This window comes from Strix aluco, chromosome 29 (genome assembly GCF_031877795.1).
Source record: "Strix aluco isolate bStrAlu1 chromosome 29, bStrAlu1.hap1, whole genome shotgun sequence".
NCBI lineage: Eukaryota > Metazoa > Chordata > Aves > Strigiformes > Strigidae > Strix > Strix aluco.
In genome coordinates this window covers 91,606-105,220 of record NC_133959.1, presented here as the reverse complement: position 1 = coordinate 105,220, position 13,615 = coordinate 91,606, and the positions used below count along the sequence as shown (strand labels likewise).

Sequence of the window (13,615 nt, the reverse complement as noted above, 5' to 3'; positions counted from 1 at the left end):
ACCCCCTTCTAATATTGCCGTTCTGGGCATTCAGAAAAGATTCAAAACCAATAGGTGTGTTTCTTTATGTTTGCCTTTACAGCTTGAGTCCCTAAGGTATCACAGTTTTAACCTGTTCTACATAGCCAGGAAGGCTGGCATTTTTTTCTTTCAAATTCAAAACAGAAAAGCTGAAATTCCCACATAAACACAGGACTTCCAAAATGTTCAGTTAGTGAGCCCTGTCAGACAACAGAAGACCTGCAGTAAGACTGCAAGAATGGAGACTAGCATCCACTGCTTCAGTGGACCTTTCCCAAAGTGCAGGGTAAAAAAAAATGCTTTTGATCCAACAGAAATGGCATGAGGAGGGAACCACAAGAATTATCCAGGAAATTTCAAGACCCTCTGAAGGAGAAAGCAACTAGTAACTCATAGTTTTGATTGCAAGTTGACAAGGTTCCTTTTTGTTCAGTGCCTCCATTGCAAAGCTGTGGCCTCTTGCATCCATTAGACTGTTGCTTAGTGGAGGCTTAAGCTTTGGGTGGCTGTGGTAACCATTAGGTCTTTGCACTGAATTAGTCGTCAGCCAAAATTGGAACCACTTAGCCGACTCTCTACTGGTTACCCACTATTCTTCCACAAAAACCTCACTTTACACAAAATCAGATCCAGAAGCAAAAGGCCAGCGTTACAAAAGTCACGTTATGTCCATGTAGCTATATGTTCCCCCCATCTAGAGTGCCAGCTTTTTAAATTTCTAATATAACTGACTTTCCAGTTGTCTTGACACCCCCCTTCCACGATCAGACAGCCTGCTGGGGTCCCTAAAGAGCAAGGCAAGACCATCAAGTGCATTTCTGGCTGTTAAGTCCTAGTCGACAATTACTTGCATGTTAGTTCAAAGAACAGAGGATTATTTTACAGCATCTAAAGTCAGTACAAATATTTCCCAGTGTGTTTTTCCCCTTTGTTGATGTGTTTTTTGAGGAACTCCTGATATGTTTGCAATCCAAAGGCTGCAGCATGGTGCACATATCTGAAATAAGGCCTGGCTGCAGCTGCAATATAGATTCAGGGCAAAGGAAGGGAGAACACTGCAGAGCTAAAGTGTCCCCTCCCACAGCCAAACTGGGATCACATATGGCACCAGGTGATTTTAATGGGAGCACAGAGCTACTGCTCCTTTAGTTTCCATTCTCCTCTCCACCTCCCAGTAAATATGTTCCTGACCAGTCCCATTTTTTTATCACTCCCCTTCTGGTCAGATTTTTCACCTTCTCTATGTGCTATTTTTTTGGCTGGTTTGCCCACCAGCTTTTCTGAGCTGGCCCTTGGGTGAGGGCAGATGCTGTCTTACTGCTAAGAAGGCAGCTGTACAGCACCTGGTTTATTAGCTACTGTGCCTTGGCTTGGGATTATTGGGCATGGCCAGAGCACTAAATTTTGGATGGACTCAATCAGCTGAAATAGTGTCTCCAAAATGCAACCACTGTCATGCAGGTGCAGGAAGAAATGTAGAAAGAAAAGAATCACAAGCAAAATGGAAGGGGATGAAATTCCTGCAGGTTTAGTTATCCAGGGAATCATGAAAATGGGGAAGCTGGGAAATATGGCCTTTAAGAAATACACAAGGCCATGTATTTCAGCCACTTCCAGTGATATAAATCAGGAGTATCTGTTTGGGACTGGGTAAGAGCCTTAGATGCAACACTTTTAACCCTTTCTCTGTGGTGGATCAAAGTGGCGTCTGTTGCATGTACATCTAGTGCCTAGTGGAGAACTGCGCCTGCATGAGCTTGTGCTTGGGCCCTGTGGGGTGGTGCAGCTGTACAAAGTTGCTCCCTGTGGTATCTGCATGGTGGAAGAGCACATCTGTCTGCACATCCCTCTTGCTCACTGAGGAAGTTTGTTTCTGAAAGCTGGGTCGACGTGCAAGCATGTTCCTGTGCATGCATCAGCCTACATGCTTGTCCATTAATGTTTTGTGTGTGCATCTACTTTTCTGCAAGGGACCAGTGGCACGTGTAGATAGATCCTGCATGTGTTCCCAAGTGTGTCTGTGTGTGGCAGAGCGGTGGCGGGAGGCAGCTTGCTTACTTACCTGGGTGGGAACAATCCTCTGAGCCAATGGGTGTAAGGAAGGGGCTGGGGGGGCTTTGCCGGCAGTGTGAATGTGTAATGTGTCATCCATTCCTGCCATACATACACACCACCACCCCTGCAGCCTGCTTTGCTGCTGTAGCTCCAAGACCTGTTGTTTTTCAGGTCACTGCACTCTCAAACAGATAGCAGCTTCCTTGCTATTTTCCCTGACGTGTGTCACATTACGTTGGTTTTGTTTGAAGCCAGCCCCTCTGATCGTGTCATTAACAATAAGGAATCCTCTCTCACTAGCTATATCCTGACACCTTTGCTCCTATGGGTCATGTCTCCCCATGCATGTTTGGGGCAGTGAGGGAGGATTGGCACAACCATCTCCTTGCAAAAATGGAGATTGGGCTGGCATTAAGGCTGCGATTTTAATGTTGTGCTGTTTTAATAGCTATTCACAGCAATCTGTGGAGGATGTTGCCCCAACTACTGCTGTGTTTGTGCTTGACTGGATGGCATCAGGCTGTGCGATGGGCCCCTCTGTGTACTGATGGGGGTAAAGAGGGGAAGAAAGCACTGTGCACCTTTCTTCCCACCTCCACACTTGGCCATCCCAACGAAACCATAATCCTTCCTTCTCCCTTGCAAGGGAGGAACCCAGAAGGACCCTAATCAAAGTCCTGGATGTGTTGGCCAGCCTTCCACCCCCCGACAGTGTCACACAGGGGGAAGTGAGGACCGTGGAGCTGTTTGTTGGCCCTCACCCAACAGTCTTGCGTTTGGCTGATCCTATGGTGAGGCAAATTGGGACCCAGGATGCCAGGGTTTATTCCCAGGCCTTAGAGGACAGCTCGGTAGACATACTGGTTAGACTGGGGTAGGGAAGGGCAAATTTAATCTAAGATGCTTGGTTACGTAGCAGCTGTGGAAACAGTGATCTTGGAGAGAAGGAAAGGGAAACAGAAGCCAAGGGTCCTGGAATTTATTCGTGTTGCCTGAGTTGGTCTGCTCTGTTTCCTAAGGTACCTCTTGGACTTCGCATACTGTTCAATAAGGGTATAATTGCCCAGGCGGTTTTTCTTATTACCATTTGTGTTGGATCATTCAAAGGAAAGGGCTAATGAATAGAAGGAAATTATTAACCTTCTTTTTCCTTTGGGAAGGGTAGGAGAGGGGAAGCCACAGAAACCTTTGCAAGTGTGAGGAGCTTAGGAGGACCCTGCATACTCACCCCTGGAAGCTTTTCAGCCAACAGCAAATCATTTCCATGCCAGGCATGTTTTCAACACTAGGCTGTTTTGTGCTTAAGTGTCCCAATCCTCCTGCCTTGGACTGTAAGCCTCATAGAAGGTTGATGTTTCTGTGTTTGCCCCTAGGGGACAGGAAGCTCTTTGTGGGCATGTTAAATAAGCAACAGTCTGAGGATGACGTGCTCCGGCTCTTTGAACCATTTGGGGTCATTGATGAATGTACAGTGCTCCGTGGACCTGATGGTAACAGCAAAGGTGTGAACCCCTCTGTGTGTCATGCTCATTTTCCCCCTGCTCTTCAGGTAGCGCTCACCTGCCTCACCATCTGTGCCTCCTTTCCACTGGGGCACTTATTCTCCCACCCCATCTTTATGGGAACCCATATCACAGCCAGGCATAGGAAGGAGGGCAGGAAGAGTTGTCTGCTGCAAGGAAGGATTGGGGAAGATGGGCAGAGACTGAGGTGAAAGGAGGGGAAGCAGAGCACGATGAGTAGCTGAGTTATCAGGATCACTGGTGAGCCTGTTGGCTCAGTCTGGGTCTGCGATTTGAAATGTTTGTAACCACAATTAGGAGTGCATAGAGAATTTGGGGAAGAGGTAATCAGGGGCAAGGGTGGAGGTGGTGACATCATCTATAGAGTATATCACTGAAGTAACAATTTGAGACCCTTCCTGTTTTTTCCAGGATAGAGAATTTGGGATGAGTCATCCTTTTTGTTCCCTGCTTTCTTGGGGTGGCTTTCCTTTGCCCTGCCTGAGATCCAGATACTGTCCCTTGCATGATGATGCAAGGGGCACTTTCACAGCAGTCCTGTCACTGCAATCTCCTGTGCTCTTTCTGTCCCTTTCCAGGCTGTGCTTTTGTAAAGTTCTCATCTCACACAGAGGCTCAGGCAGCAATCCACGCACTCCATGGCAGCCAGACAATGCCCGTGAGTATAAGGCCAGGGTACCTACCTTCTTCCTAATCCTCTTCCCATCACCCTGTTGCAGGGACCTCCCCTCACTGTCCAAAACCATGACAGGTTCAACTGCAGTTTCCAGCTTGTGTGGTTGTGGGGGGGTGGGGGATGTGCTCTTGTCTTTGGGAACCATCCTGTCTCCAGGGCTGGTGTGCGTATCTATGTCTGTCCAGGCTGGTGGTAACAGCAGCTATAAAGGCTAAATAAAAGAGAGACAAGAACCAGGCCATGAATTTGTCTAGGAGATAGCTACCTGGTATAGTTCAAAACCAAGCAGGGTGCAAGCTAATGATTCAGCAACAAGAGCAGTCAAGGACTCCAGTGTCTGAGCTCACTCCCAGCCTTCTCTTATTTAGGCAGTGGAGGAGGCCTCTGGGGCAGGCTGGGTGGGGATGTGAACGCTTTGTGCACTGTGTGGGGTTGTGTAGCCGCAGCTGTGCCTTCTTGCGCAAGCGGAGCTGCAGTTGTGATCTGTCTCTCACAATCTCTAATCTGGATCGAGGCACCTTGTGAGCAGGACAGTGCATTGCTGCAGCAGGGGTATTTCCAGCTGCCGGGAACTGCTCTGCCTATTCAGCCAAGCTTATGGTGGTGGAAGGATGGTGCTTGTGGCTGACGCTGTCCTGGTTGTTCCTGGCTGCACCGTCACCTGGTGAGCGCAGCCAGGGATGTGTGCACCCACTTGTACAGCTGCGTGAGATCCAGGGTGCAAGGGGAAGGGCGGGAGAGGGAAGGGTTGGATGGACGGATGGATGGAGAAGGGCGCAGCACAGGTTCCAGGCAGCTCCCGAGCACTTTCACGCCAATATTTGCTCTTCTGCTCCTCTTTCCACTCCTCTCTGCTGCCTGCTCTGCCCCATCCCACCTTGCCTGACTGCTGACTCTCTGGCTGTCCCACGGCCTCTTCTTCCCCTGCCTCCTCTCTCTGTCTCCTCTCTCTGTGCCTAGGGCGCCTCCTCCAGTCTAGTGGTGAAGTTTGCTGACACAGATAAGGAGAGGACCCTCCGTCGTATGCAGCAAATGGTGGGGCAGCTGGGGATATTCACTCCATCTCTCACCTTGCCGTTCAGCCCATACAGCGCCTATGCGCAGGCTGTGAGTATCACGCGTGTGTGTGTGGGGAAAGGCTGTCCTCTTGGCTGTGGGGCAGCACCATACCTGGGCTGGGAGACCACAAACAGGTCTCTGTAACAAATGCGTGAAAGCTTGCCGGCACCTGGGAGTTATTCCTGGCTTCAGTTTCTCCAGTCAGCAGCCTAGTCTTTGTGCATTTCTCTCCTGGAAGGGGTGACAGGAGAGAGCTGGGACCTTCTCAAAGCAAGGCTGAATTTCTCTGATGTGATGTAGACTGGCGGAGGTGTCTGGGAACAGGTCAAGCATGACCCAGTGTCTTTCTGTCTTGTTTTGAGGACAGCTCAGAGCCATGATTCCTGGGTGATGTCTGCCGGACGCGACAGTCGGCCAACTTGTGAATTCTTCCTCTGGGTCTGTGGCACAAATGTGTGTCTCTGTTTTTGGAGCACCGAGAGAGCCCTGGGCCCAGCTTCATGTGTTCATTTCTCTGCTGAAATTCTCAGGAGGGCCCTAATCCCCCCGGTGCTGTCTTTGGCTCCCAGGGTTTTCTCTCTTGGTTAGTGTGACTGTGAGATTTGCAGGATGCTGGAGAGGGACCAGTGGGTAACAGAGGGTCAGAGGTGTTTCAGCAGTCTGGCTGCCTCTGGCAAGACTGGCTGTTCTTTGGATCTTAGTGAGAGAGCCTCATTGCCTTGGAGCGATGGTGGTGATTCCGTTAATGTTTGAGGTAGGTCCCAACCTCAAAAAGTCACTGATCAGCTGTGGTAGAGCATCTTCTGGGTTGTCTTGGTGACTGTCATTTTCAGAGGTCTCTGCTACGAAGCATAAAGCCCATGGAAGGAGGCTCAGAAATTGCTCAAGGCATGAGAGATGCTTGTGTCAAAGAAAGAAGTCAAAAGTAGATACTGTTACTGAAAGTAATTTTCTGGGGAGGGAGCACAAATAAACCTGTTCTTCTCATATATGTGGACACCTCTTTCACCTCTGGCTTCAGTAGCTATTCGGTGTGTCTCCCATCTACACGACAGAGAAGGAACTGTTTCTCAATTGTTGGCCGTTTCGTCTCAAAGAATGCCCAGAAACTGCCAAATTCCATTTAGATGTGTGGCAAGAGCATGAAGTAGCAAAAGAGGCAATACATCTGAGGCTCCATACTGATGGGGTGGTTTTGGGAACCAAACGTAGAATTTGTCCAACACAGATTATTTGACTCTTCTTGTGTAATGAGGCTGAGAACAGCTATACCATTCCAAACACCAAGGCTTCCAGCAGAATGGTTTAGAAGGGAGAACCGTTTCTGGCCAGACATCAGTATCTCTTGCCAGGACTAGTCTTTTCTATGCAGCCCTGTAATCCACAAGCCAGCTGTACCTGAGGTCTAAGGTTGTAGCTTAGCTCAGCTGTGAGATGATCGTTCTGGTGTGTCTTCTGCTGTCATGGAGGTGGTGCTAACTTGGGCATGGTATGATGGTGAAGGAGGCAGGAATGGACCACACGGTGAGGTTATGGTGGCAGTACTTTATTAGCTTATGGTCCAGGATGTTAAGGAAGGAGAGCAGCGGGACCTTCTAGACTCAGTCTTTAAGTACCCTCCAATCTTCAGAAACTCCTGCTGATGACAGGAAGCCAGTCAGACCTCGGCTGTGCTCCCTGCTTATCTGCATCTTCTTTCTCCTCAGTCATCTGTAAATTTGTTGCTTTGATTCTTCACTGGCCTTTCCGCTCTGTGACTTTATTTTGGCTTTTCCCTTGACTCAAGACTCAGCCTGTCTCCCACTCTTTCAGGTTTTTTCCTCCTTTTACTTTCCACTGGTTTTGGTTCTCCTTTCTGAGGCACTGACCTCACACCTGATTGTTTCTTCTCTTGTGTCATCCCAGTCTTTGGTCTCCCTTCTCCTGGAGGAGAGATCCTAGCCAGTTCTCATATGCATACACTGTCCCCATCAGAGGAAGAGGGTATCAACCCTTTGAAATGACATCTAATATCTCTGGAAGTGGGGACAGAATCTCCTTACAGCACCTTCAAATGTCCTGCCATGGGCAGCTCTTGGGAGCTGGGACCTCTGGTAAGCCAGGGCTCAAGGGAACTCCAACACAGTTCATGCTTGCATGGTGCAGGGCTTGGAGTAGTTAAGTGCTGCACCCAAGGTTACTCACAGGCCTGGGAGATGCAACAGAGAGGAGTGCTGCTGGGGTGAACTGGTGCATCACAGACATTGGTTCTTATGTTCACGATTTAATACACCAACAACTTTCTCTCCCTGTCCCCGTGGGATTTGCTGCCTTGCCAAGCCAAAGCAGTCTCCAGAGTACCTGGCCTAGGAAGAAGTTTGGAGCCTGGGTTGTTTAGTTTTTCGGGTTTTTTCAGTTGGATGTTTTAAATTTATATTAATTACATTTTCCTTTAAAAACTGTCTCAAACATTAAATAATCACAAACTATGTTAGGTCTAAAGTTATTCTGATCTATTCAAATATACAACATAAGATACTAAAAATAGTGAAACTGTACATGTTAGCTGATACAGTTTGTAAGAAAAATTCTCATGCTTATCCGGGAAATAAGACTGGCTGAGCATCTGGAAGCAGTTTATTTCAGTGCTTAAACCAGGTTTTGATCCCAGGTGCCTCTTCTGCAAGTGAAAAGTATTTCCTTCATTTCAGTTTATTCAACAAGTTGAATTCAGTGATTAGGTCAGATGAAATCAGGGAACTGATTGAGAACTGAAAAAATAATAATCAATACAAAAAAGGCCTGAAGTCTTAAAAAAGCAGCTAGTGCAATTTGCTAACTGCTTATAATGCTTGAATATTTCTTGTATTTCATAAATCAGTTCTAAACACAAACCAGTTTGTTCGTGCCCCCCCCCCCCCCCCATCTTCCTGCTCTTATGGTTCATTATGGTTATTTTATTTAAGTAATGAAAACAATTTCGGAATGGTAGTTTGGTGCATGTGCAGTTGGATGCAGGCCTTGTTCCAGCCAGAGCTTGGCGCAGAACAGTCATCAATGAGAAAAAAAATCAATATTCATCTAGTAAATAAGAAATGCATTGGTTCCTACATCCTTAAATGGGGACAGTGTGAAGATAGGACTAGAAATATGTGCAGACTGATTGCCATAGGGACACCTTCCTTAGCAGAGTTTTGTGCTCTCAGGAAGGCCACATTTTGCTCTAATCCTGGCTTGGGGGGAGTGGTTCCCAGTAATGTGAGCCCTGCCTGAGTGGAATCACTCCAAAGACAACATGTTGGCAAAGAGATGAGATGATTTCAGGGCACTTGCTTTCTGGAGTCAAGCGGTAGTGAACCCCTTTGCTGTCAGTCAGTCCTGCCTGCCTGCAGAGACCGTGCTCTGTGGTGTGCCAGAGAGTGTCCCACCTCTGCCCCAAAAAGGGCTCTCCCCTATCCCAGCACTGCCCACAGAGTCAGTTCCACCCCAGCTGGTTGGTTTGTGCCAGTTTACAGACAGCAATGCCATGAAATTCGGCAATTCCTCTTCTTTTTACGCAACAGCAATAATCAGCTTCTGTGTGGAGGAAACGAAGAGAAGGTTTAGCTAGCCATGAACATTTCAGAGTTACCAGATTCCCCCTCTGAGACCTGGGCCAAACTGGCTTACTGACTCAGCCATTTGTGGATGAGGCAGGTTACTTGAGTGCTGTGTATTTATGTTGCAAAGCAGACAGTGGGATACAGCTGTCGTTAATGTAAGGAGGATTTGTGTTTTTCTTGGGTTTTGCCATGTGCCGCCCCCCAGCTCCTCCTGTGGAATTGTAGAGTTTCCAGAGAACTGTGCCTGTGCCTCCCCTGCTCTTGCTTGATGGTGAAGGCTTATAAAGGGGCTAGGTAATTTTGCATCCAGAACTAAGTCTTTGTTGCCACTGTACTCCGAGCGCAGTCTGATTTAATCTTACGCTCCAGAGCACCAACTGATGGCCAAATAGGACTGGAAGGATCTTTCTCTTTCTCCTCCTGCGGGGCCAGAAGGAGCTGCCATCCCAGGGTGCAGGCCACTGCCAGAGGAAAGACTGAGCTCAGTGGATCACGGGGCAGACCTCAGATGGCAAAGCGTGCCATGGGAGCTGGGACCGGGTGGACACCCTGTTGTACGCAGGGTGCACGGATGAGAACGAGCTCCACGTGTCTCCCAGCAGCACGGTCTCCTTGTTGAGGCCGGGCAAAAGGAGAGCGATTTGGGCCCCGTTCCGCAAGGCAAAGCTGTGTTATAATACCTGGCACTGTCCCGGGAGAAGTGGCAGCGCTGGGAGAAGGGGCCGTGGCAGTGGCCGGCAGAGCGGTAGGGCCTGTGGTGCCAGGGTGCTGCTGGCTGCAGGGGCGCAGCCCGCTCCCCCCCCCCCCTTCCCCACTGCAGGAGCGCTCCGAGCGGGAAGGGCCCTCGCTGGTGGCCCGGCGCGCAGCCGGGCGAGCGAAGACCCCCCCCGGGCCGCCGGCGTGCGGAGGGGGCGAGGGTGGGCGGAAGGCGCCCGGCTGTGGCCGCGGCTCGGCGGGGGACGCCCGGCCGCGGGGCAGGAAGCTGCGTGCAGAGCTCGGGCGCTCCCCGGCACGGCCCTGCCTGGGCAGGGGCGGCCCCAGGCCCACCTCGGGGCCCCGGCCGGACCCGCGGCGTGGCTGGAGGCCCCGGGGCGGGCGGCGGGAGCCCGGCGACCCCCGGTGGCGGCTGGCGGGGGTGGCGAGGCCGCGGCTCGGGCCCGGGCCCGGCCAGAGGCAGCGGCGGGGAAGGCGGCGGCCGAACCGCGTCCCCGAGCCCTGCCCGCGGCTGCGGTGAGGCCCCGGCGGCGGGAGGCCCGGGGCCGCGGGTGGCCCTGAGCGGAGCGAGGCCCTGAGCAGCTCGGAGCCTTGACTGCGCGGTCCTGCCTTGCAGCTGATGCAGCAGCAGACGACAGTTCTCTCCACCTCCCACGGCAGCTACCTGGGCCCAGGTGTCGCCTTTTCTCCCTGCCACATCCAGCAGATGGGTGCCGTCAGTCTCAACGGGCTGCCAGCTGCTCCTCTGGCACCAGCATCAGGTGAGGGCCTGGCATGGGCCAGGACGCAGCGAGTCCTTCACTGCCAGTGAATGTCCTGCCCCAGCACCCGGCACGGTGCTCACACAGGTACAACGGCTCCCACATAGCTCCAGGCTCAGCATCTGTATTAGGCCACTCGTTTCTAACAATGCAGCCTCTGAGGACAGCAGTCTCTAGCTCCGTGCAAATTTCGGCAACCTCCCTGACACCTCATGCTTTCAACACACATCCTTGTGCCCTACTGCTGTTCCACTCTGCTGCTGTTTTAACCTTGGATGTAGTAAAGAGGGACCAGGTTCCCAGGATTGCACCTGACTGGGTGCAGCAGTACTATTATTCATTATCACCATCCCCCACTAACAGTATCAGCAATGATGCATATTGGGTTTGAACACCTGGCAAGAACAGGGCTGTATCATGCTAGGTGTTGTACAAACCTGGATGAAAAATGTTCCATCCCAAAGCTCTGACACCAGCCAGGACTAGCAATGCTGCGCACTCTTCTCACTCGTGCTGCCTCTAATTTTGTGAAGGCTCCATGTGCCAACTAGAAGAGATAATAGCTTCCTAACCAGCAGTCTTGCTAGGCAGATGGAAGGAGGGAGGGTGGGCTTTGCAGGGCCTCGTCTCTCATGGGATGTCCTCTCTTCTTGCTCTACAGGGCTACATTCACCACCCCTCCTGGGAACAGCAGCCATGCCGGGACTGGTGGCACCCATTTCAAATGGATTCACTGGAGTGGTACCATTTCCAAATGGGCATCCAACCTTGGAAACAGTTTACACCAATGGCCTTGTGCCATACTCAGGTACAGAGAGCAGGGAAAAAGAAAACCATCCCGAGACCTCAGAAACTGCAATTAGCTCCTCTTTTCTCGATTCCCCACACAGAACACTTTTTCTAGCTCCCTACCGGCTGGGCACTGAGACTCACTTCGTAGGGGGGTTGGAGGGAGAGGGACAGAGACAACCCATGAGTGACTCCCTTTGCTGAGCTTCTGATTATGTTCTTCTCTGCAGCCCAGAGCCCTTCAGTAGCGGAGACTCTGCACCCAGCCTTCACAGGAGTTCAGCAGTATGCAGGTACCAGCTTCTCTTGTCTCCCTCAGGCCCTTGTGTGGCTGACCAGATCCTCAGGTAAACAGTTTGTTCTGTCTCCCTGGAATACAGCTGTGTATCCAACCACTACCATCACCCCCATTGCTCAGAGCATCCCTCAGCCACCTCCCATCCTGCAGCAGCAACGAGAAGGTGAGGAACAGGGTGGGAATGTGTGTGTCCAGTTCTGGTGGGGGGGGAGCGGTGTTTGTGTAGCTCGTTTTCTGCACCACAGAACCAGTGGAGAGGAGACAGCACTAATCTTTGTCCACTCTAATCTTTAATACTGGAGCTGGGTTACGGAACCAACCATGTCCCTGCAGTGAGTGGACTGGAAGGGTTCAGAGGATGCTTGTCATGCAGACTTTCTGAGCTCACCCCTGGCCAGGTGCTGCCAAGTACAAAGGGGACAGCAAGCACTAGAACACCAGGCTTTGACACCAAAGGGTACAGAGTCAGCACCTTCCCTACACAGGCCGGGGAAAAGAGCACTTCCCCCTCATCTTTACTTATGCCAGAATGACACTGGAACCAGTCAAACCAGCCTCTCCAACATACTTGTCCTCTCTCTTCAGCCTTCCTAGCCTCCTGAGTTTGTTTTTCAGCTTATTTCAAAACTGGCCTGGACAGAATTTGGAGGCAAAGGCATTCTCTGTCTGTTCCTGCTTCATACAGCAGGTGTCATCGAGGGAACAGCTCCTTGTGCTCATTAGATTCACAGGGAGCAAGCGAAGGAGCGGACAGGACCAGGTCAGCCCATAAATCAGATGTGTGGCAATCCAGATTTCTGGTTGAGGCTGCGGCTTCTGGGCTGAAGGCAGCCACTGCATAGCTGTGGGCAGGGAATGTGAGAGCAGCAGCTTTCACATAACAGTGTCTGCTACTCTCCTAGGACTGGGAGAGCTATGAACAGGGAGTTGTCACATAAGCTAATTTCCTTTCAGCAAAACAACACCCAGACACTCACAGTTGTGTCCAACACTCCACATGGGAATTGGGCAAACTGTGAAAGTGAATCTGTTCTCCAGAAACTCTAGCTCTGCATATTGCCTCCTATCTGCTCTTAGAACCCTTTGTGGACCAGTGATAAGAGAGACAAGCAAGGGGAGGTCAAGACAGAAGGAGGCAGTGCTGGGGTTCTCCTCCAGTGCTGTGCTCTGAGTTGAGGCCATTTCTCTTCCCCTTCCCTTTGGGGGCTCTGTTTGGTCCATCCCTATTGCCCCCATGCCTGCAGGTCCTGAAGGCTGCAATCTCTTCATCTACCATCTCCCTCAGGAGTTCGGAGACAATGAGTTGATGCAGATGTTCCTGCCCTTTGGCAATATCATTTCCTCCAAGGTATTCATGGATCGTGCCACCAACCAGAGCAAGTGTTTTGGTGAGTGCTGATGCCAGTGGGCAAGGGAAGCATAATGGATAACGAGGACACTCGTGCAGTGGGCATGGCACCAACAGTGCCATTACTATGCATGCCTGTGTCCTGTCCTTCAGGTTTTGTAAGCTTTGACAACCCATCCAGTGCACAGACTGCTATCCAGGCCATGAATGGCTTCCAGATTGGCATGAAACGTTTGAAGGTGCAGTTAAAACGACCCAAGGATGCTAATCATCCCTACTGACAGCAGTGAGCAAGCAGGAGTCGCTTCTGCAGCACAGGTAAAGCTGGCATCATCACAGCACAGTTCCTACACAGTGCTGGCCAGTGTCAGGGGCCAGCAAGGTCTGGCTGCTCCCTGTGGGGTGGGAAGCCAGGAGCTGAACACAGTAACACAGCTAGCAGGGCAGAGGCCTCGCCTGCCAGGGCCCAGCCCCAGCACCTAAGCAAGGTGACCAGGGCAGGCCTGGAGATGATGGCCAGGTTCAACCAAGAGTCTAGATCATCAGGCAAGTTTGTGGCAATGAGGCAGGCCCAAGGTCAAGCCAGAGAGTCAGTCTGCTGGTCAAGATCAGGATCAGGTCTGGTGAAGGTAAACAGGGTCAGACATACTCCAGTGATTGCCAAGCAGGTCTATAATGAGAATAATAAACAGATCCAACATCTAGATGGGAAGACAATCAAGGGTTGGCGTCCAGATAACAAGATCCATGGACAGAACTGGTCCATGGACAGGTGGAGACTGGCACTTCC

At 51.0% G+C, this 13,615-nt stretch overlaps 1 protein-coding gene across 7 annotated transcripts in view; it reads left to right on the top strand.

The window, feature by feature from the left end:
* The window catches only part of CELF5 (CUGBP Elav-like family member 5), a 41,441-nt gene that overhangs the window by 25,143 nt on the left and 2,683 nt on the right, over window positions 1-13,615 (top strand). For 6 of the 7 annotated variants that reach the window (XR_012621119.1, XM_074808891.1, XM_074808890.1 and 3 more), the window contains exons 4-12: window positions 3,450-3,578; window positions 4,178-4,257; window positions 5,236-5,382; window positions 10,246-10,390; window positions 11,052-11,198; window positions 11,410-11,472; window positions 11,560-11,640; window positions 12,722-12,865; window positions 12,979-13,143. Coding sequence is in view for 6 of the 7 variants with exons in the window: in XM_074808891.1 (XP_074664992.1) it covers window positions 3,450-3,578; window positions 4,178-4,257; window positions 5,236-5,382; window positions 10,246-10,390; window positions 11,052-11,198; window positions 11,410-11,472; window positions 11,560-11,640; window positions 12,722-12,865; window positions 12,979-13,106 (1,064 nt within the window). In the remaining variant the exon portion in view is untranslated. The remainder of the gene's footprint in view (window positions 1-3,449; window positions 3,579-4,177; window positions 4,258-5,235; window positions 5,383-10,245; window positions 10,391-11,051; window positions 11,199-11,409; window positions 11,473-11,559; window positions 11,641-12,721; window positions 12,866-12,978; window positions 13,144-13,615) is intronic. The other variant, XM_074808892.1, reaches the window with a different exon arrangement.